The 25,287-nt window shown below is 39.8% G+C and overlaps 1 protein-coding gene across 1 annotated transcript in view; it reads left to right on the forward strand.

The window, feature by feature from the left end:
* adam19a (ADAM metallopeptidase domain 19a) overlaps positions 1–25,287 on the forward strand; it is a 211,810-nt gene that overhangs the window by 120,467 nt on the left and 66,056 nt on the right. The window contains exons 4-5 of the mRNA XM_062383936.1: positions 2,743–2,824; positions 17,961–18,037. Coding sequence (XP_062239920.1) covers positions 2,743–2,824; positions 17,961–18,037 — 159 coding nt within the window. The remainder of the gene's footprint in view (positions 1–2,742; positions 2,825–17,960; positions 18,038–25,287) is intronic.

Raw genomic sequence — 25,287 nt, forward strand, 5'->3', positions numbered from 1 at the left:
TGTTGCCCCTTAAAGGGATAGTTCACCAAAATCGTTGAATTCACTCAATATCTACCCACCACTATGCCGATGGAGGGGTGGTTGAAGTGTATTGATCTCACGCTTTGCCAGGTTTTTAATTCAGCAGTAGGAGATATAAGACTGTGATCTTTGCTTCTCCACCAGCCTGACAGCTTGAAAGACAGTAGCTTGCCATGGAAAGCAATCAGCTTTTTCCTCATTTCTCCCTCCGATGAAAATGCTGTGTAAATACTGCCCCTAATAAGATGGAGTTGAATTTCACACAATTCCTTCTGCGGACCAGCTTCAATCGAATTAACTTTAGAGGAGTGCCACGTAAGACAGTCTTTTCATACAGCAGAGCAAATTGTCTTGAGTAAAAGGGGTGAGAAAGCTGGATTATGTTCCATTACGAATCCTTCAATGAATAATACAATAGGGCCCCCAAGACCAAATTGAGATTCGGCTCATCTTTTCAAGTCCGACTGCCATTTCTCAATTTGTGCTCAGGGATCTGCTGCTTGTGTGTTACTGCTGCCCGGCCAGTATTTCCGCCACACAGAGGCTGAATGAGGCCAGGCATCTTCATGCTACTGATCCCTACATCTGTAACACTGTGAGGCGTTTGTCCAGAGACGTCTTGGCATTTGACAGCCAACTCCTTCATTCACAGACATGACAAATGTCACTGAGTTTCTCCTGCAGGCTAAAGTGGAGCCAATGCATTTCTGTTGTACGCTGACCTTTAGCAGACGTCAAACAATAATCTTATTTCTTTATCTTGAGGATCACAAGCTTTTGTCCAGCAGAGCAGGAACAAAAAGTGTGGATAAAGACAAGTTCAGCTGCACAAGATGAAAAATTGCATGAGACGAGCACCTCACAGATGGATTAAATTTGATAAGATCGGAATGAATGCATTCAATATTTTCTCTCTGTTCCTCTGTTATCAACGCCCAGCTCAATCAACATGAAAGTCTCCAGTCCTGCTGATACAACATTTAGTTTCCGGGCAGATTAACCTTTTTGCAATCAAGCTTCTGAAAGTGATATGAGGGACGTCAGCAAGCAACGAAAGAAGCTATGAATATTTTTCAAGCTTTGTCTAACGTCGCACTTTCTTCAAAGCAGGAATTCATTAGGCAAGTGTAGAATGAATGAGATTGAGGTATCACACTTCACAGGCATTTTACTGTCACTACGCTCAGCCTGCATGGGAATGAGGAGGTCCCTGACATTTTTTTTTTAAGGAGATTGCATGTGGTTGTTGGTTTTCTCAGTCATGTAATCCATCAGTTGAATTCAATATGCACAGAGAGTGTATGAGGTAAAACCTGAAGGGAGTCTTACTCGTGTCTGTGTTTCTATGCTTTGCATGTTTCCATTTCAACTATCCAGCCAACATCCTGTTAGGATTCCCCTCTTGTCGCTGATGACCCAGTCCACATGTCTGCCAGCAGGAGACTGTAAAATTACTCTAAGAATAATACTTGGTATTGGAGGCCGATGATCCAAAATACCTTTTTTGGGAGTAATTCAACAACCTCTTGGGAGCATTCCAGCCATTTCCTATTGCAAACACCACCATAGTGGATTTTACTCCCTGATATTGGGCAAGCTTCTAAAAATGCACGGCCTCTTCATTTCCATGATGTAAACAGGAGCATGTTTTCACGAGGGCCTCCCTACCTCATAAACTCTGGGTTATAGAATGTGTTAAGCGGGGGAAGGGTTCATTTTGTGCCCTGACTGCTTGATAGCAGTGTTGCCATCTATCTCCAGCCCTTTGACTCTTCCAATCCAACGTAGCAATGCATTTATGCATACATTGATATATTTTGCTTTGTATATTATGATGGTATTTCCTAAAATCTTATTAAAACGGGATATATAAATTGTTGCTTACAGGATCACAATAACGACGCATTGAATCCAAGTGTCAACCAATCGTGACGTCACCCATTGGTATATGAATCCTCGTTTGACATTTCGTCCAGTGCCATTTTGGATCATTGAAACCAGAAGTACTGCCCACCGACACCTGCCACCTGCACTCATTGGACGGTTGTAGCTGTCAATCATACAGTATCCAGTCTATGAGACTCTAAATGGGACTATCATTTACAAAATGAACGTCGTTCTTTGTTAAAGAAGTCTTGAAACCAGAGACATTTTCTCTTGCACTTCTATAGATATTGACTTTTCTGAACCAAAACGCCCATTTTATATTTAGTATTAGGCAAATCCATGTTCTTTGTGAGATGGGTGGTTTTATAACATTTTCACTGATATCTCAGTCAACAATTCATGCATCTTGATGAAAAACATCAGGCATATTTATGGAACAGATTACTGTGAGTGTGTGCAGTTTTGTGCAGCGTGATTGAACACAAGGGGAGAACTAGGACTTGGCGAAGGTATGCGCTCTAGGTACACCATTATATGATCTGATGATGAAACAAAGTTGAGCAGAAACATTTGCTGGTAAATGGCAACCTCTTTTTCACATAAGAATAATGGTTCAAGTGGATAAACACAAGTTCCTTGAGTTTAAAAGCAGTGTATGAATAAAAAAACTATGGGGAAATAGATAAAAAGTGTTCTCTGCGATCATGGCCTGAGACTGTCATTTTCTTTGTTCTCCCCGCTGCTGCTAGGAGCCAAATTCCACTGAGATCATTAAAGTTAAATCTTATCTCACCCACCACCTTTTTCTCTTCTCTTGTCTTCTGTCTCTCCCAGTGAGCTTTTAGGTCCAGACTTCATAGAGACCTACTACACAGACGATGGGCAGCCGGTGACTGTGACCAATCGCAATTACACTGTGAGTATAAAGCAACAGGTCGACGTGTGTCGGTTTTTATTTGTCTTTATAAGCTGCTGCTTCACAGCACGAATCAAAGTCACTGAGTCACTGCCATATTGGGAACATTGACTTGGGTTTCTGGCCTGTATCTGCTGTATTTTATGCATTGTGCTGCTCACATGTGTTTGGCTGGTGGAATGCATGAACAAGTAGGAGTCAATGACTTTTCTAACATACGACAGACACAACACTGAAAACTTCCCAAAAAGAATACAAATCTTTCAGGATGAAAAAGTGGAGAAGTCAGAGGACAAGATTCTAAAGCTTTTGGCAATAAAGGCCGATGTCTGTGTGGATGTGCTGTAAAGAAAAACATTTGATCCCCAATGTGGATTCCTCACATCATGTCCTGTCTCGTACATGCTCTAGATTCCCCTGTTATTGTTTGGAAATGGCTTGGTTTCTGGGTATCCACCTTGACACGGATGATACAAATCTGTAGAGAATTTTTGTTATTCACAGATGATTCTTTTCAGCCGATCTTCCAAGGAGGGGGTTTTGTTGCTTTGCCTTCTGCTTTAAATACTAACTCGTTTTTTAAACGATCAAATTAGAGGACAGTCTGGATCATGTCCCAGTTTTCACCTTTTTTCTCTTTGCAAAAGCTTCTTGAAACTTAAATCATCTTTTTAATTAGTATATGTTTTCAGGAATGTATAGTAACACTTCCTTTAATATAATCTCCAATCTTCGTCAGGTCTCGGTTCATCTTCAGGTTTAATCTGAAAAGCAATAGATTCCCTCTTGGACTCAGTGACTTCACTTCAGTGTCAGGTTGTGTCAGTAGTGACCTGTGTGTGGACGGACACTGTACCTTGTGTTATTCGGTAGTGAGGCTCATCCTGTACCTCGTCACCACTGCTGTGTGTCAGCTGATGCTCACGAGCTGCTGAGGCGCTCGTGTCCTCTCTTGTCTCCAAGAAGTCTCAGTCTGGTTTCTTATTTTGCAGGCAATTTATTACCATTATTATTTAATAATATTGTTAATATGGCTAGCATTGATTCTAAGGTTGTACAGTATCAAGGCTCTGTATCTTACCATCTATCTACGATTGAATATTCAAATATTATAGCTAAAATGATAGAGTTTTCTCAGTTTCTTTCGTATATTTTAAACCCTAATTCATTTTCAAAGCATAGCAGTGTTTAACATTTTTGAAATACTGCTGTTTCCTAAGGCAACCACAGGTTTTCATACTTTCCAGTATTGTACTAATTTCAGCTTACAAGCTAAATATATTAAATGTATATGTACAGTAGGCATGTGGTTTTGGATTTCATGTGGGACTAATTTCATTTCATATCCTACTGACACAGTAGGATTCACATTTCAATTATTTTAGATTTGTATCATACCAGGCCACCACTCACCTGATGTCAGCTGATGTCAAGTGGAATTGGTAAATAGATGTCTGTAAAAGTGTTGCCTCTTTTAAAAGAGGGGGAAAACAGGTTTCACTTTGTTCAAGCCGGTTTCACACCCATCGCTTCATTCATCCAAAGAAAATAGGAATATTTGGTTTCCTTTTAGTTATGGTAAGTTTTATGTGCACATTGACTCATCAAAAAAGCATTCCTGTGCTAGGATCCATCACAAATTAATTAGTGTAGACTATAGATGGAAATCCAACCCTGCAAAATGGGATTTTCCCCTCAATTTTATTTCAGTCCAAGCAGTGCTGTGGAATCTACTGAAACAGACAATCTCCATAAAGAACAGAAATTTTGGTTAAATCAACAGCAGGAAACAAGCATGGGGGGAGCTATTGCAGCAGATTATATGAGCACAAGTGTGATCATCAGCATTACAACAGCATAACAACTCACCTTAGTAAATATTATTATATGTTGCTAACCACAGCGCTGGGAATGAGCCACTCATTGCCAATCAATGGACAGGTTGGGGAGCACAGCTTTGTCAGTTTAGGTGAAAAGCTGCCGATGAAAATAGAAGCTGTATGAAAGACAAAAGTGCTGGTAGCTCCACAAGGGTTCCTTTAAACTCCAAAACATGCACTCGCAAACAATATGCAGTCATGCACAATAACAGAAATATATCACACAAGAGGTAATAGATTTGATCAATAGTACATAGAGTATTTGTCCACTCTAGGCCTGCAAGCACAAATAGTACATACAGAGTAATAGTATATATCACTCAAATTACTTTTTTATTCAGGCATAAAATGTGAAAGCACAGATTTTGTTCATGCATGAACACATCTCATTCAAACAGAAATGGTTGCCTGTGGTAAAACCAGTCAAACACTAATCCCTGCATGCATTATACACACATCACGCTGTTACTGATGAACTGCACACATATGGGAACACTTAATATCATCTACAAAGTCACTCTGAGTTAGCTACAGTCCAGGGATTCCCATACTTTTCAGCCCCCAGACCCCAAAACAAAGGTGCCAGACTTGAGACGCCAATTATCTCCGGAGGTAGTCAAATCTCACAAAGGATATTGATTTGAGCTAGTGCGCTAAAAAATTCACGTTTCCTGTGATGCTGTAATCACCTGATGGGTTGTGAAGGGACAAAGAAAGTCTTAAGAGTGTTTTATTTTAATTAAACAGATAATTTGTATATTCTCTGACAATTATGGCTTAAATTGTGCTATCTCTAATTGTTTTGTTTTTTTATTTTATTTGAATTTAGGACACCCCCCCAGCTAATAATTAATACCATAGAACATAAGTTGCTTTACAGTAAGAGCACACAGAGTGGCTGCTGCTCTATAACTGCAAATTTAAATTCCTCAAAGTTGTGGGCGGATGCAGATTAGGAGTTTAAAATAAAAAACTGACAAGTATTAATCTGATAAAAAACCCAGAGTTTAAATCCTCTTGGGCACAACAACGAGGATTTAAAATGCCTTCTTTAATCAATTTTTAGAATGGGAGGGTTTTATGTGTTCTCCTCAGAGAATGGGGGTAATTTATATGACAACCTGTATAATGATGCTAGGTGTAAAACACAAATTCATTTTCTTCACTTACGGTTATATGCATTTTTTAAAGATAATTAGCAAAGAAAAGCCGTCCTCCTGCAATCAAACAAGGTAAATGCTACAGATTGTGTCCGCGGCTTATCTCTGAAGAAACAAGTTTGATTCAATCTAGATCGAGATTATTCGGCTGTTTGCAGACGCCTCAGATCTCCGGAGCTTTTGATGATTCGAGGTGGTTCAACACACAGACTGGCACTTTGATCAACTTAGTTGGTAAGTGCTACATCACAGGAACAAATCACCTCTTCGTCAAACAGCAGACCTTTTGACCAGTTATGTACATGTCTGCTTTGCTAAGTGACTATGAACTTTTTCAAACAATTTGAAGATGAAGTCGAAAATGATGCTGAGTTTAGTTTAAAATCTGCAACAACGTTTTATTTTGAGGTCCCTCAAGTGGATGCAGTGAATTTAGGAAAGTGATGTCACTCATGATTAACCGGACCTCTTGTCTGCCTAGAATGTGTTACTGTTGAATGTGTATGTTGTTTACCCTGGCTTTTGTTAATTTTTCACACACAACTTATTAGATTGTGGCCCATTTACAAAAAGCATTTATATTTTGAATTTGACACTTAAGATTAAGATTCATTTATTCATCCCAAACACATGCACAGACATGCAAAGGCACACTCATGCAGGTAGGGAAATTTAACCTCTGCTTTTGACCCATCTGGTGCAGGACACACAGAGCAGTGAGCGACCATGTACGGCGCTCGGGGAGCAGATGTTGGGGGAGTAAGGTGCCTTGCTCAGGGGCACTAGACAGGGTAGGGCGACTCTTGGATTTTTTGGACCAGGTTCGTCTTTTGTTGTCTCTCCGTGGAGTCGAACCAGCGAAGAACCAGAGACCTTCTCTGCCCATAGTCCAAGTTTCTGCCACTAGACCACCGCCTCTCTTGGCTGAGAAAGCTAAAAAAAAAATATTTTTTGTTTCTCAAATCAGAGACAAGTTCTCCTGAAACTATGATCTGAATCTGTAACAATAACTGAATGACCAGTAAGGCCATTTCAAGGATTACAGCTGTTCTCCTGACAGCACAGATAATTTTGATACTAAATCAACAAGTAAAAACAAAAAACAGCAAAATGTTCATGACACATGACGGCAATTCTATAAAACATGATGAGATACCAAACACTCTGTACCCTAAAGCAGTTTAACCGATACATTCTCAGGTGTTTTTTTTTAACACAGATGCTATCATAAGGTCTAATGGGAAAGCGCTATACCTAGCGCTATCACCATCACTTGATCTCATCACATGAAAACAGTTGCTCTCAGGCTGAAAGTGGCTTTTTTGAGAAAAAAACATTTCCCCTGGCCTGGTCTGACCTCACTCCTCAGGGCCCCATGCATACCATTCTCTGTCTCTCTTACAAGCAGGCACATGCACATACACACATTTTGCAAGCATCACTCAGTTATAGTATGTATCACATACACACAGCACTCACACAAATACTGCTTTAATTCAGTCCAAATGGCTCAGGTGTTTTTAAACACGCTCCCTGCGGCTCACACCATTCCTAAAGTGTAGCTGCCATGTGTCTTTGATTTTAGGTCTTTAATGTTAATCTGCATGTGTATTTTCACTGCCACTCTGTCACCTCGTTTGGTTATTTCACCTTATTTCACTATTAATAATTTAAAGGTTCAGTGTGTAGAGTTCAGTGACATCCAGTGGTGAAAGTTTGAATTTGCAGCTGAATACCCCTCACCTTACCCTTCCAAACATGACAGAGAACCTGTGGTAGCCTTCAGTTATCATAAAAACTTAAAAGGTGTTTAGTTTGTCCAGTCTTGGCTACTGTAAAAAAAACAAAACATGACGGCCTCTGTAGATGAAGATCACTAGAATTATGTCAAACTCAATATCCGCCAATAGATCCCTTTGACCTATATATTACACACTGAACTTTTAAAAAAGAGAGACAAAATATTATTGTATGTCTTAAAACTGGAGAAGCCAAAGGGTTTTAATGAATACCCGGCTGTCAAGTGCGTTATTAAATAATAATAAATAATACAAATTAATTATAAGATGCTTTCTATAATCCTAGGTCACTGACCACAGGTTTGTATTTAAGGGTTATATAAGTTAAACTCCAAACAACTTTTTAACCACCGTTAAATGCAATGTACACATCAATGGACCATAAATAATAATCCATAAAAATGACTATTCTAATATGCCCTAATAAAACGCTTTTTTCCTTCTGTATTATAAGCTTTCGCTTAAAGCGGGGAGCAGAAAGTAGAGTAGCACTCACAGGAAGCCATATGTACACTAATGTAATAAGGTATCCCTAAAGTATTTTTAAAATACTTGTAGGTATATAACTCCTCTGCTTTTGTAAACGTTATTTGTCTGTCAGAATGAATAAGAAGGTGGCGGAGACATAACTCCACTCAGTGCTGAAGCAAAGGCTGCACCTTCCCCTATCACTGTGGTTTCCTCTCCTGCTACCGACACAAATGTACAATTAAAATACCCACTCACAAAAATGAGGGTTTAAGGGCCTGGGTATGTTTAACTACAATACTCTGTTGTTCCTGCCACTCCCTATAAACACTGTTAGGCACTGTGTAGCATTATAAAACACGACAGTGCAAGTTTAGGGACCGACCTAAAGGACACATCTTTACTGACTCATGTTTATAGCTGTAACGCTAGAGTCCGGATGTCAGAGTAGTTTTCCAGTTGTCTGGATTTACAAGGTGCTTGATAGAAGACATGTAGGAAAGATAGATTAACATTTTTACAGCTACATCAGCTCCTGGAGCATTTATGCAAATAAGGTTTCACAAGACTATTACAACAATGTCCTCATGTGCTGAGCAGTTTTAATGGAGCCCAGGCAATGGTACAATGATACTTCCAGTCATGTGGATAGCTGTTTCTATTTTATTCTGCTGCCAGTGGCTGTGCCAGAGTTTATTGGGTATGCCACATTGCAAACACTCTTTAATAGTCATACCTAAATACAAAGCTGTGTTGGAACATATCTGTGAGGATTCTCAGTCATCCAGGTCATAGCGTTTTCAGAAGTTGTATAAGTGTATGGATGCAACTTGACTTCTTGAAGACGTTTGACCGCTCACCCTAGAGCAGTGATTCTCAAATGGGGGTACGCGTACCCCTGGGGGTACTTGAAGGTACTCCAGGGGGTACTTGAGATTTTTTTTTTTTTTTATATAATTTTAATATATTTAAATTAGCATCCATTCAAAAATCCTTGAAATTTTTTTATTTAACAAATATTCAATAAAATATAAGTGTAAGTTCATGAACTAAATTTTATATTCAGTAGGATTTTCAATTTAATTATCATAAAAAAACAGTCTCCCCCATACCGATGGTTTGACCCAACCTGGCACACGCCACCTGTCATCGCCTGTCATCACCTGCCTTGAAAACTTCAATGTTTTCAATGGAGTCGAGTTGAAGTGCAGCAGCAATGCTGCTGAAACACGGAGGGACAAGCGCCAAAGAAGGCGAAACCAGAGCAGAGAGCCTTCCCTAAACAACACCGTGAGAGCTTGTGCCTCTTCGGGGGGGCGCTAAAACGTAAAAGTTTTCCGTTGTGAAGTTAATGATTCATAACAAGAAGTCCGCGTCACTACCGGTACCCTTTCAAAATAAAAGCCTGTAATACAAAAGCGGAAATGAAATTGTATGACCTTAAAGCGAGCAAATATTTCACAATAAAATAACAGAAAAACGCTTCAATAATATTAACAATAACATAGATTGGGTTATTTTCACTTTTAGTTTTTTTCTGTGGGGAGAGATTAGCCAACAGTGGCATTAAGCCACCACTTCTTCAGCGGTATCTCCAGCAGAGGTGTGGACTCGAGTCACATAACTTGGACTCGAGTCAGACTCGAGTCATGAATTTGATGACTTTAGACTCGACTTGACAAAATGTAAAGAGACTTGCAACTCGACTTGGACTTCAAAATCAATGACTCGTGACTTCACTTGGACTTGAGCCGTTTGACTTGATAACACTTGCTCCTTTCCCCAAAACACAAAGATTAAAAAGTATGTTATTAAGGAGCGCGTGTTTGTGTGCGTCTGTGTGTGCAGCGCCGGCGCTCCCAAAACGCGCACTACGCGCTGTGCGTCGGGCACCAAGTCCTGAGGGGGCACCAAAAAAAAGCAACTGAAAAATGATCATAGTTATTATAATTATGTAACCGAGCGTTTGGTTGTATCATAAGTCCGGCTTCAGCCGACAAAGGACACGAGAGCAGGTCATGCGCTCGGGACAGCACACCCGTTTATTCTCCGTTCATTTTACAACTTCACTCATCACAGCACCCACTTCCTTTAAAACCCCCTTTCAAAATAAGAGTCACTACCAACAACCCACTTAAAACCGGAAATACAAATCAACCCTCAACAATAACGTCATTAAATAAATTAGCTTACAATTATAATGTCGATATTATTTCAGTATAGAAATATTAGGTAGCTTTTAGCCATGTATATCACAAAAAAGGCAGAACAAGAGATATATTAAATTGCTCAAAAAAAGTTAAAGAAGATTGACTATTCTTGTTTGTACTTATTGATGATTATTTAATGTAATCATAGAGGAGTTATGCTTAGGGCACCAAAATGGCTCGCAGCGGCACTGGGTGGAATCATACTACGTCCACATCGTGCACAAATGACCGACAGACTTTTGGCCAATTTGGTCTTTTGCAAATGCAATTCAGCATAGGGCCCTGACATATAAAAAGCACAACCCTGTTCATTGTTATGTTCAAGTATTTGTTATGTTTCTCACATGTACACACACACACAGACAATATGAGGTAAGATAAATGAGATGAGATAAACACAGGACAGGACAGAAATGTTTATGTTCATGTATTTGTTATGTTTCTCACATGTACACACACACACAGACAATATGAGGTGAGATAAATGAGATGAGATAAACACAGGACAGGACAGAAACTGCTGTGGAACTAGTTAAAATGCAAAATACAATGTTAGCACTTTTGTACAAATAATTACAGTTGCACTTGTTTTTTCAAATGTGTTCATTCTGTAGGAGTGGTTTAAAATGAAGAATATTCTTGCAAAATATGAGTTAAATGTTAAAAATGACTGGTTAATAGTGCAATAGAGAAGTGCAATGTTGGCACAATTTTTTTCTGTAATTTCAATTGCACTTGTTTTAATAAATAAATAAATACAGATTTTAAAAGCATACATGATCTGTGTAAATATATTATTACTCAGTGATCAAAAGGACTCGAAAAGACTCGAAACTCAACCTGCAGGACTTGGACATGACTTGAGACTTGTCAGTCTTGACTTTGGACTTGACTCGGGACTTGCCTGTCTTGACTTGGGACTTGACTCGGGACTTGAGGGCAAAGACTTGAGACTTACTTGGGACTTGCAAAAAAATGACTTGGTCCCACCTCTGATCTCCAGACAAAACATGAAAGTCATGTTGGTAAGCCACCTGAGTTTTTTAAGAGGAAACTTTCTGAATTCAGGTCATCTCAAGACACGATGCGAAAAGCCTCCCCGAAGCAAACGGAAACAAGCTACCTGTCAGTATTCTTTTCGATCCTTAAAGAAGATATTTTAAGATGATAAATATTAAAAGAATATGTTTTGAGCTAATCTTTTATTTAAAACCAAGTTAATGATTTATTTTTTGGGAAGAAGTGTTTAGCTATAATTAAGTTCATGAGTTCAGTTTGAGAACATATCTTTATTATGATCCCAAAATAGGTCACTTTAAGTTGATAATTATTTTGAGGTGCACAAATCTTTATTTATAATGAGATTATAATAAAAGTCTTTAGTTATTTTTATATCTTTTTATTTCGAAATAGTTCAAGAGAGACCACTGCAAATGAGCAATGTTATGGACATTGATGGAGTTTTAAATTTGAATGTGTCTAGTTACAAGGCTTAATAAATCACATTACATCTTTCTTTCAACCAAAAATGCTTTGCGCTGGTTAGGGGGTACTCGGCAGAATTTTTTCTTCGAAGGGGGTACGTCACTGAAAAAAGGTTGAGAACCACCAGCGGAGCTGGTTTAAGACAACATCTACCACCCACCTACACTGCTTTCCTAAGTTCTCTGTCCAGATAGCTCAACACCCAATCACAGGGTGCATGTCTGAACGCAAATGTCGGAGTGAGAGCCACCAGATTATCGGCTCACTTTCTTGGCCTGGCCCCCTTGTATATAAGCCTGCGGGAGTCCAGAAGAATCCAATGTGGGAACACAGCAGGGCATCCCAGGGATTTTCAACCAGCATGCATCACATTAGGTGGGCATTGTGCAGAGCCACAGAATGTGGAATATACCTAATGCATGTGAATGGTTGTGGTGGGCGGAGCTCCTGGGGGAGCATGGAATGGAGAGGTGTGTTTGTTTGGGTTTTGAGTTAAAATTTCAGAAGTCATACCCCAGAATGGCCTACCCCACCTGTAAGATAGGAGTTGTGTTCAATGTAACTAATTCTAAGGTGACAGTACTGGTGGGAATCATGGCACCTTGATTGGAGCGACGTGCAATTCCCTTTATTGTTTAGATTGCAAGAGCAGGGCCACCTCTATAGTGCTATGAACACAGATGTATGCCCCAGACTGACGGGCTCACTGTGTAAACACTCCTCCCCACACACAGCCGGCCTGTCCCATCAGTTAAGTCTGAGGCTGAATGTCTTTACCTTCTTAAAGGGGTGACAGGGCGGGTAATAACTGTAATAACACCAGCTCTCAAGCCCAACTTAATCAAGAGGTTGAAAATAATGTGATTGTTTGCTAGCATCACTCAGTGATTGTATGTATTTTATCAAACCAGACATCTTTGGGGATATTATCTGAAAGCTGCATTGATGAAACGTCACAGTGTTCTGTTTACACTTGACTTATTACAGATGTAGCGTGAGAGGCTCCGTAGATCAATGATTGTGTCGTCTGTACACTCAGACTTATGATGAGATGGTGCAGTTGTCTCGGTGTATCAGTGTGCCTCTAAAACCAACTGTGCCAGTGTCTTAATGGCTTCTGCTGATTAAAAACACACAGTCGTACAAACAAACTTTGTACTTCGTTTTGGGGGAGTTTGGCAGCTAACAGCATTTCCTTATCCTGTTTCCCCACAACGGGGCAGGATCTTCAAAGAGCTCTGGAATCAGAGTTTCTCATTAAGTAATTTGTAGCTTATTTACATTCATAAAAGAGCCAGTAACATCCAAGCTTTGTCTCATTTGCTTCATAAATATGGCTTCATATTTCTGTGAGTTAATTAGGAAGGCCATAGAAATAAAGTCTTACACTTTTTTGTGTTATGGGCATTAAGGAATGTAGTGTAGTCACAGATAGTCAGAAATAATTTCAAGTTCTGCCATAACTGGATCTGTATAACTGTTTACTGTATGTTTTTTTGAGTTTTTTTTGCCACTGCTGTTGATGGAAAGTGGGCCTTACCCACACAAAGTGTACGTTATGGGCCAAGCTCAGATGAGAATGAAACAAAGGGCTGAACACAATGCAGGGAGAAGGGCTGTAGAGATGTCAGCAGAAAGAAAGATCACTTTTCTGAAACACGTGCCCGTTATGCAACACTTGCCTGAATCAGTTTGCATGATGCAAACATTCTTGGGTTGAGGTCTTGCTTGCAGGGAGATTTGTAGAGCCTGACAGTCTCACCTCACGTGCCTTGTCCAGATTATAGAGGATAAAACGAGGGTTTGCTCTGATGTTTAGGGTGAAGCAGAACAAATTTCCTCTCCTTTCATCAGAATACAAACATATATTAGCGCGGAAGTGGCTCTTCTGTGGCGTCCTTTCAAAAGTTCACTTGTATCTTATTAAAGAAGCACTTCATTTACAATGTGTTATATTCACTGTCTATATGGTCTGTTTATTTTAAGAGAAGTCAGTATCTTTGAGTACATTTAGTTTTCTTTTGTTATGAATTCTTACAGATCGAAGAGTGCCTTTCATTCATTTTTCTCTGTAATTGTATCCAGAGCTGTCCAAGTGCCAAAGGTATATACTTTATCAAACATGCTTCAGCAGACTTTTATCCCAAAAAGGTTAAAGACATTTGTTCCAATTCTTTTCTAATCCAGCTGATTCCTATTTGATTTTTTTTTTTTTTTTTTAAACCTTTGGCATTTGGCTACATTTCTATGCAGACACTGGGCAGAGACAATCCATTTCCAGGGTTGGCTGCAGAGAATCTTTGAAAGTGAAATAGCTGCCTACTTAAACTACTAATCCCTTGCATTTGGTTCTGGCCTAGAACTGGTTTGGGTTTTCGTTCTGCCTTCTCGCTTCCAAAAAGCCAACTTTCTTTTGTGTACTGGACAATGGACCTGCAGAGTAATGAGTAAGTGAGTTCTTGGATGTTCACACTTGGCAAGTTTAATTCAGGAGTGAGTAATGCAGAGAATGGGAGGATGCTCTCTCTCTCCTTTGCAAATGAAACAATGACAGCCTGGTCTAAAGTCAGGGATGCAGTATTTCATAGTTATTTTAAGGAGCGTTATCAAGATAAATAATTAGCACATCATGGTTACCCTCTTCGCAAAAAAAGATCTGCTCACTTGAAAAGTAAAACCATTGCATCTTTGTTCCACGCTGCACCCAAAACACACCCATGATTAATTAAAGACACTTTCAGACATGAAATCCCCATAATAGGGTCTGGACTTTTCTGGAGTTTGTCTTTTCCATCTGAGGAACGCAGCAGGAGATTCTCCAGTCAGATAGATTCACAGTAAAGAAATCTCTGAAGCGTTCAGGTGAGGGATGGCACAACAAGCGTCCAAATTCTGCCTCAGAGATCACAGGTTTTGTTTCAAGTGGTGTCGGGACTTATTCACCGAAAGCTCTAGAATCTCTCATCATCTTTTTTGGCAGCTTCTGTTTGTGTGTCACATCTTTTTCATTCAGAGAAAAAAATAGTATTTTCCTTACGGGGAATCCTTTGGATAATCGCTTCCTGTTTTTGGCTAACTTGGACCTTATCCAGCATTTTCACCAGGGGGAGTTGAACATTTGCATTCTCACATACAGCCCCTCCGGATAATTTCAGGGGATTCATACGCTTAATTCACTTGTTCCACGTGCTTTAGAACATGTGCTCGGATTGTTAAAACAGAGCCCCAAAAGCTTTATACTCTCCCGAGTTAAATGAACTCCTGCAGATGTGATATATCTACCCTGGTCACGCAGTAGAACTGTCGGTGCACATGACCATGGTTTTCTGCACAGTGGGCTCTTACAGATGGCAGTTTATTCCCCACACACCTGAAACCCTAGCGGGCCAATCCCTTGACCGTGTCCACATCACATCCTGTACATGTAACGAGATTAACCGGTGGGAGCTGGCGAGGAGCGCTCCCGCTGACAGCTGATTTGTAAGTTGGCTCAAACAGAGCTCTCACGTCTCCTGCTGCCGCTGTTCAAATGAAAGAGCTCATTTCACGCTCTGATGAGCTGACAGAGACTTTTGAATTGTCAGAAATCGACATGCGGGCATCATTTAAACCTCGTGGTGACAAATCCCTTTTCAGCTGTAACAGGAAGCCTTTGGGCTCCACTGAAAGCTACTTTTAGAATCCATGAAAGGTGTGATACCTTTGCACAAGGTTCTATTGAGGGCATCTCCTATGTCTATTTTTATAAAAGATATATTTTTGTGGTCTGGTCTTAAAAAAAGAACTCTTCTCTCTGTCGTTTGCTTAGCTTTTTCCCCATGAAAGTGTAGTCCTCATAGTTCATTTTAGTGTGACGGTACACCTGCTCATTCCTCTGTTTTTTCTCAGAGCACTATTGTACAAATCCAGGTGCTATTTTTGATACATAAACTGACAAATCTAAACATTGCTTTTTGTCCATGATTCTCATTGTAAAAATGATGACATTTAAATGTCGCAATCCTCCATTGTTGTTAAAAAAAGATTCTAACCTTTATATTCGCAAATACATCCATGAAGACAAATAGATCATATCCATAATTAACAAATTAATAAACCACTGAAGCCAGCAGTGCATTTCTATTCCATCTCGGGTTTACATAGTTGAGCAGTGGATAATTTGTGGTTATGTGCAGCCTGTACTTATTGATGCTGAAGTACTGTAATTGTTACATTTTCTTAAAGTTCAATAGGACAGATTGTTTGTATTTCCTAATAAATCCCCAACTGCAGTTAAACAATGTCTGCTCACAGTCTTAGACCAATCCGTAAGGCCAAACCCTCATATCCTAATAGAGGTCATATCATATCCAGGTAATGCTACATATTGTCCTGTTCTCAGCTTTGTACACGGAGGGCTTATCTTTGCAGATTGGTTTCCAACAGCAGCTGTTATCTCCTTCCATCTCTGAGCCTGGGGTTTACTTTGATCACTCGACTGCCCTTTAGTGACTCAGATTCTCCCTTTGAGTTTGACCTGATTCTTTCATAGGAGGTCGAAAAGGTTAATGGTGTTTTGATATGGGCACCAGCCTTCGTCCTTATTACACACAGGAGTTTCCTGTTCCATGTAACTTGGGGACTATTTCTGTCTTATGGATGAGACACAAGCAGTCCCTCTCTTATGTAAAAGCTCTTGGTCTTGTCTTGGCTGTTCGGAGTCACTCTCCTGTTCAGAATCCCATTAACGGGGGCGGTGTGGCCTAGGGGGTAGAGTGGGCGTTCTCCAACAAGAAGGTCCCCGGATCAATCCCCACTCTTCCCAATCTGTATGCCGAAGTGTCCTTGGCAAGATACTGAACCCCTAAATGGCCCCCTCATAAATGTTGAGTGTACTCAAAATATAAGTCGCTTTGAACAACAGCGTCAGCCAAATGACATGTAATGTAATGTAAAAAAAAAACTCTCCATCATGTTTGTTGATGTTGAATTCATTCAGATTCCCAGTTTATCACAAATGGTGAGAAAAAGAAAAACGTTTCCGTGAAGTGATTTGTGACACATATCGATAAACAATACATTTTATAAACAAATTGAGGTTTCTATTATACTAACCATATACAGTATGTAACCATATCCCATCGCCCAGCACTCTGCAGCTGTGTCTCAACTCAGGAGCTGCGTCCTTCGGAGGCTTCATTCTCAGATCAATTTTGACACACTACATTGTCCCAAGCAAGGCTCCAGCAGCTGGTGGAGCCTTCTTGGGCCACCTATCCCAGAGTTCACTGTGCAGACTGCTTTTTAAAGCGGTAATGGCACCGGAAAGCGATGAGATGTCCGATTCTTGGGTATCATGCTTCAACTCGATTCAGACATGTTATAAAACGAAGGGACATTAAAACTTTGTGGTGACAACTGGAGCTCTGCAGCTAGGGGACAGTTGTTAGGCCGGGTCAAGCTTGTGAAGCCGAACATGGGAATACTCGGTAGACCTGACTAGCTCATCCTGGTTCAACGTTGGCCGTGTAGACCACATCCTTTGAATGAGGTAGAATCCTGAATTGAGACATACTTTTTGTCCACTGTTGCTACGTCCAGCTGGTGATCTATTTAACAAAGCGATACCAGAGACTTTTTTTAACCACAGCAAAAGTGTTATTTGGTAAACAGGCTATACATCTAATAGTAAGCTTAGCTAAGAGAAAGCAGGTACCCTAAAGTTCTCTTAGGATTTATAATGTTGGAAGACCTCAACCTTATGTTAGTGTATTACACTAATTCAACAGTCTTAAGAGGGAAATAATAATAATCTCTCACATAGAAAGCAGTGGGTTGTGTTGAGGCAGCAGCTATCGACAATAACAAGTCTCCACAGTGCACTTCAAGTTAATTTGTGTGAGTTTGATGATTTCATGTCACATTGTCATCAGGATCCTCCAGCCTTCATTTGAACACCGATATTCTTTTCATATATTTATTGATGACCCGTCCTCGTCCATGTACAGTTGGCAGTGATGTTTACCAGCAACTGTACTGATGAGAAGGGAGCATTTGACTCGTCTACGGGTCGATGCAGATGATTCATAGTTGGTTGCATTGACATTATTGTAATGGATTTATTAAAAATTGATGTCACTTCTTTTCTCTTTCAGGATCACTGCTTCTACCAAGGTCATGTAAGAGGACATCCAGAGTCCTGGGTAGCTCTCAGCACATGCTCAGGAGTCAGGTACAGTCCACAGTTCCACCTTCAGTTCTGTTGCAGTTACACTGTTTTTATTCTTCTACGCTGGGGACAGCTGTGGCTTGGTGCATCACGTGGTCAGGTCATCTCTCTGTCCATCCATAAGAACACGCCGCTCTCATTCTTGTGAATGCTATATCTAAGGAATGGACAGACGTGCAAATATGCCACGTCTAACTGAGAACATCAGAAAGATAAGGGTATATACACCATTGATTAGAAGAAACAGTTTGTAATATAATGGAAGTAAATTAATTAAGGAGTTATTGTCAGTAATGGTAGAGTATGTAAGTAGACATATTGTATATCATGCAGTCATGTTGAAAATACTATTCCACGATCAGATGCGACCAAGATCAAGATCCACCACCACAATCAGATGCCCCCATTATCCCCAGTCTAGCATTATGTTACATTACATTACATGTCATTTAGCTGACGCTTTTATCCAAAGCGACTTACATTTTTAGAACACTCATCATTTTATGAGGGGCCATCTAGGGGTTCAGTATCTTGCCAAGGACACTTAGGCATGCAGATGGGATAGAGTGGGATTCGAACCGGCAACCTTCTTGTTGCAGAGCACCCGCTCTATCCCCTAGGCCACGCTCTCCCCACATTATGTGTCACATTATGTGTCACGTTTGTGGAAGGAGATGGACCCAGATGCAGAGATGTTTAACAAAAACAATTTATTTAATGTAAAAAGAACTAAACTAAACAAAAAAACAAGGAAGCTTACACGAGGGGTTCAAAGTGAAGAGGCTCAGGGAATCAGGACAAGGCAGGACAGGAACACAGGACAGCGGGTAGACGAATAGGAACCACAAAAGCCAAGAAGCAAAACAGACAATCCGACAAGGACAAAGGGAAAGACAGAGGCTTATATACACAGGGAAGGCAGGGGTAATTGGCCACAGGTGCAACACATGAGGAGTTAGACAGACAATCACCAATACAGGAAGTGAAGACCGAAACAACCCACAAGGAACAGAGACTACAAAATAAAACAGGAAACAGAATGTACACATGAAAACAACTCAAACACAAAACAACAGAGATCTAACAGTTAACAGAAAACACTTGTACAAAATCTTAACTGCCAGATCGTTACATTATGATCCACTGACCCTATCAGCTGCCACCTCGATCATGGTCCATCACCACTATCAACGACCTCACCGCATATGTTTTTGGCCATAACTCGAGAATTCACTTAATATGATAAAGTCTGGACAGACTTGGATGTAAACTCCAGCTGTACTGGTTGTTGGAGGTGTTGGTTCAAATTGTTGCACTGTTATTGTGGACAGTCCTGCATATGAATGGTAACATCAGATTCTTACTATAACCATTCAATGCAATCATGGGTTAAAGTTTATTAGAAATGCAGCAACACCAGTTGCACCAGCTTCCAATAGACGTGAAAACCTGTCTTATTCTTGAGTGTTAATTTAGCAATTTAGCAGTAGGCAATGCAGCCTTTTCAAATGAAAGATATAACATTTGTCTGCTAAAATATATGTAAACTCAGATTGAAGAGTGGAGGGGATCATATGCAATATGCTCGATCTGTCCAAACACTTAGAAAGTGATTTGCTGTTGCATAACAATGAAAACAAAGGTTTTGATTTCTGTTTTACAAAAATAGCACAGCCTATCTTAGATTATAAAGCACTATGTCAATAACAATATTTGGGTAAAGCAGAGACAAAGCTGGAGATGAGAAATCACCCATTTTCCAATAAATGTTTTATTATTAAATGATGTGTTTATTCTTGCTTGGACTGGAGGTTACTTACCCGCTGACACAAAGTGGTAGTTTCCTCAAACAGGCAGATTTGTCTTAGTCTTGACAGTCAGGAAGAAGCATAAAATCTTAGGACTGAGTTAATACATGAGACAACACACTGAGCCGCTGGTAAGTAATGAACAACAGCTGTCTTGCACTAAAACAAACATGGGAGGTAACCATGAACTGCCATCTTCTCTGAGAGAATCCATACTGAGGTACAAATTCTGGTAACATCACGGATGCAGAAGCATGGGCAATATATACTCAATGTGATTTTTAATAACTGGGCTGACTTAAGAGATCAGCAGAAAGCATATTACTACAGGATACAGTTTGTGAAAGCCACTAAGTAAGAAGCCAATATTAATCAAGGTTGGATTTACCAACTGGGCATAGACGGCAACGGTCCTGGGGCCCGATAACTTAAACCTCCTGGTTGTGTAATTAATTACCGATCTGTTTGAGGATATGCTCTGCTGAAGAACAGTTAAAAAGGTAGATGTAGGGCTCCTGCATCTTGTAACCCTTTCAAATAAAGGTGCACTTTCTCCAAATCTACATATGCTACCTTTAATATTTCAATGAATAATATGCTTACACTCTGAAAACATGGACCACAGTAGTATTCCCTGGAACATGTGTTTGTGCTGTATATGAATAGTACACAGGTTGGGCTATGGAAGATGATTGGGTTTTAATAACAACTACATCAGATATCTTAAAGGCCTACTGAACCTTGAATGACTGGTCTGCATATTTTACTTGACGGTTGTTCTATCACTGCTGTCAGGGGAAGCTCATTTTACTCTGTTATTGCATAAACAATGTGACAGGCTCCTTCCCACTAATGAAAGTGGAGTTCATAAGTAATAAAACACCCACATGTGCATTTTGCTGCGATAGTCTTAAGGTCATTACACATGGTGGTCGTTTTTCTGGATGATTGATTTGTGCATTATTTTTTGTTTCACAGCAGAAAAAGTAACATTGTTTTTTTTGCTGTAAGAGCTTTTTCTGAGCTTCCGCACTGTGAATAAAAGCATCAGCCTCTCATCGTTCTGTAGTAGTTTAGGGTGTGTTACTTACCTCAGAGAGATTACCTGAATCTTTTGTTATGAAACGTGTCTGAGCAAAGAATGTCGCGATTATATCATGGGCAAAAGGCAAACTGCACAGTAAGCCTTACCCCGGTCCTGCAGAGATCCTCTGAAAACAGCTTATGTTGTTATCAGGGTCGCAGTCGATCTTCGGCTTCTCTTTCTCTACATTATAAAATGTTTTGGTAAATATGGTTAAAATGTTAACAACTATTTTGATTGCAAAAGATTCACAGTTATTTCTTATTTCTTAGATTTCACACTCCTGCTGTGTAAAGGCCTTGAGTTGTTGGGGTTAGACCAGTAGCTTGTAATCGCTACCTGGCTCACCTGGCTTCTAGATCTGCAGGAACATGGTCCCTGAGTGGTAACATGAAATAAAAGAAATAGAAATAAAAGTCTAATTCCACAGTTTGAATGCCTTCTTAATCTTTTCATTCTTCTTCAGATTGACTTGTAGAAACTAATTTGATCCTCTCTAGGGATCAACGCAAGTTTTAAAAGTTTTAAATGTTCCCATCCTCAGACAGATTTAAATGTGTAGCGGCCTGCACTGTAAAAACCTCAGATTGAAGCTTCCTCCTGGCAGAGATGCTGCATATCCTTATGATGTGTGTCCCACAAAAATATATTCATGAACTTGATCGGATAAAAGAGACACTAAGTTACAGCTCAGTGGGGCTTTTAGCATAACTGAATCCAAATGCCTTTTCCGTAGATGTGAACAATTGGGAGTTTCAGAGAATTTTTCTAATCAAGTTGTGAGAGGATCTTGATATTTTTTTCTATCTGATAGCAGCTGGTTAAGTGGTGACACGTCCGTCCGCGCCTGTCAGTCCCTCCGTCCTGCTCTGGGAAGGTAGCCAGGCCCCGCTCGTTGACAGCAGCTTTGATGAGAACAGAGCAGACGTGGGGGGGAATAGAGATGCGTAAGCCGTGCAGAATGCAAATGCTCTCTGGATGTCCAGTCATTCACCAGAGTCATCCGAATGTTGAATGCACACAACCTGTCCCTTTACATTCCTCCAACTGTTCAGTGCGCCACAGGAAAACAGTGCTCATGTATGATATTCAGCTTTATATTGATGAATCCTACATTCCTTTGAAAACATATCAAATGACTAAACCCAGAACATGAAGCACAGATTGGATAATGAAAGCTTTCAATCCAGCAGTGTGTGTGTGTGTGTGTTTATGTAACATCGAATGACATCTTGTTGTCCTTCTCACTTTGAACTGTTCCCCGTCACTCTTGCTTTTCTGTCTCTCCTCTCCTGCTTCAATGTGTGATAAATGATTAATGTCTTGTCGTTTAAAAAATGCTAACAGACATTTGCATTCCTCCTCACTTTTGATAATCATAGAATCAAAGCTTACTCTGTTATTATCCCTCGGTATGAATCGCTCCTGGACAAAAGCCTCAACTGAATCTGTAAATTATCACTGTTACTTTAGGAGGTAGACTAATGGCACCCAGAACATAAAATGATAATGTCAGAAGAGGCAGGAAACATATAAAATCAGCAGAAAGATGACAGAGATTTGGTGAGATAGAGCAGGGAACCAGAGCTGGGGCGTTGGTTATTCTGGAAGTAAGGCTGTCACGAGTCAACAGACATATAAATCCTTCTGACCTTTGATTTTATGGTCAAGATTTAATTATGTTCCATTTAAACATTCATTTTCCAGCACTTACTGCTTTGCCATTGTTCAACTCTCAATTTGTAAAGATCAACAGATTCTCTTCTTTCTGCCCAAACTTCCATTTACATTTCTTCTTTAAATTGATTGAAAGAAATACTGGGACAGTCAGTAATTCAAAAGTATAAATTGATAAAATCATTCAATATTTTATTCCAAATCAAAATCACTGCACACTCATGGAAGCCATGATGATACATTTTGCATTGGCCATGTTTAAAAAAAAAACAGCACTGACTTCTCATTGCTTACAGTATATATACAGTATACAGCATAAACATTTTTTTTTGCATTTTAACAAAAGATAAGACTATTTAATGGACTCTTTCCTATATGGGTTTGCGTCTTTTTTGTTATGCCGTTTTTGTAATTACTGGCGCTGCCTACTGCCACAGTAATGGAGTTTGTGATTTGAATATTATGTTCGGTTCCAACATTACAAAGACCATCTCTTTTGTAGTCCAGAGCCCTTCAGCAGTCCTGCGTGTTTTCATTGGAACCCTACGCCGCAGCTCCCAGCTCTTGTTTTAACTGCTGGCAACTTTTCCTGCAACCTAATGGGTTGTTTTGTATTGAGTCAGGCTGAATTTCATAGGGTATATTGTTCGACAGCCTTCGACATATACGGACAGCTTAACTATTTAAGAAGTTCCATGAGAAAAAGAAAGAAATCACTGTTTTTTCACAACGCGTGGCTCAGAGCTCAGCTGGGCGGATGGTCCTGTCGGCTGGATGAGCAGAATAACCAGCAGCACTCCTCTCCCGAAAAAACAATTTCTTTCTCTTTGTACCTATTGTGTTTGCGTCTAAATAAATAGCAACTCTGACAAAGTGCTCACATATAAGATGAAATCGCTTTTAAACAAACTTCGAATGCATGTCAAACCACAGCAAGCAGGGCCTGAATAACTCATTACTGTTCAAGGTCAGGATGGAGACGCATAGATTTATTTCTTCTAATTTGTTTGCCTCCAGGACTCTCAAAACTTTTTGTTTTGTAACGTGAACACAAAAGTTGATAAAAGACGTCCTTATAATTGCTTATTGCAATTTGAAATGTGATTAAATATTTATGAAGTCATTATAAGAATGTCCTTTCTAAAAGGTTTTATAGGAGAGGTAATATGTTCATAGTCATGTTCCATCATTTTAATTACTGTTATTATTTGAGAGGGATACTTAATCTAATGTTCAGTAATGCATCACTGTCCTCTTACTGCCCATTGCTGCTGCTCCTCTCCTTAAATCTTCTGTCTGAAAAACTTGGTTTTAGCTCCTGTCTCTTTAAAGGTCCAGTGTGTAAAAGTTGGGGAAAGGGATCTGTTCTAGAGATGTTTTCATTCATGCGTTTCATCTCAATTGTGTGTATTGTTGTTTTGTTTACCCTAGAATGGGCCCTTTATATTTAAATACTTTATATCAACACAGTCACAATCAACAGTATCCCAGACTGGACAAACTAAAGAGTGTGAGATTTTATGACAACTGAAGGCCACCACAGGTTCTCTTTCATTATTACCATATGGGCATCGTGATGTTACATGACATCCCGAGGATGTGTAAGTATCAGCTGACGAGTGAGGGGGTTTTCAGGAGCTTCCCTGTTTATTGCGGGATCTTCATAAGAATTGTAAGATGTTTAAGTTATAACAATTAAAATTGTTGAGGTAGATATCAACCTTAAACTTGAATTAAGTGGAGAAGATAAGTCTTTAACAAGTATTCTGATGAGATATACACTCATTCTTCAATATAATGAATGTTGAAGGATCGCAACCAATGTGTTTTGAAACTTGTCAGCGCTCAGTGAGAACAGTTTTAAATGAACAACACTTTATAAATGAACTCAAACAGATCTTCGACATTTCGTGACATTTGCTTGTTGGGCAACACAGTAGCGTACGTGTTGGTCATTATTGTACAGTATTTGTATTGTGACAAGAAGACTTCGGCAGAGCAGAAGGAACTAGACAAGCAGCAAATTAAGCATTATGATGGAAATGTCAAGGATGTTATCTCCAGTGTTATGTTAGTTGGATAGTCAAAACCTACTGAGCCCATTACCATGTATTGTGGAGGGGTGTTGGAAGAGAAATCCTATCAATTTGGAGTGAATCAGAATAAACGGGCAGATCCACAGAATGTGTTATATATAGTAATAAAAGGTGGTGCATGTGCATGTGCACACATATTAAAGAGTGAAACAGAAGTTCTCAGGAGACACATCATATAGTTGCATGTGTAGCAATATGCTTACAACAACGATACAGGTCCCTTGAAGGCACGTTTATGTAGGAAGTAAAAAAACAAACATATATATAACGTAGCTTCATTCGGGTTGAAGAAGCAGCTCCTCAGAATGTCCGTGCACGTCCCTGTTTGTCAGTAAAATAACTCGTCTGAGAGTCTGTCTGGATGACACGAGAGGCTCCGTCTCCTCCTGAGTCTCACACACACTCAGCCAGACAGTCTGACTGTCACTGCTGCAGAATGACTGTGCTTTAAATTGCCTTTTTACTGTTCGGTGTTGTCTGGGACAGAGAGTCTTCTGGCTCCACTCTCCATCATCATGACTTTTTACTGGGAGCTTGCATTAAGGAGTCTACTTCCACTTAATGACTGAACCATTGTGTCCTCATTCT

This window comes from Platichthys flesus, chromosome 24, assembly GCF_949316205.1.
Source record: "Platichthys flesus chromosome 24, fPlaFle2.1, whole genome shotgun sequence".
NCBI lineage: Eukaryota > Metazoa > Chordata > Actinopteri > Pleuronectiformes > Pleuronectidae > Platichthys > Platichthys flesus.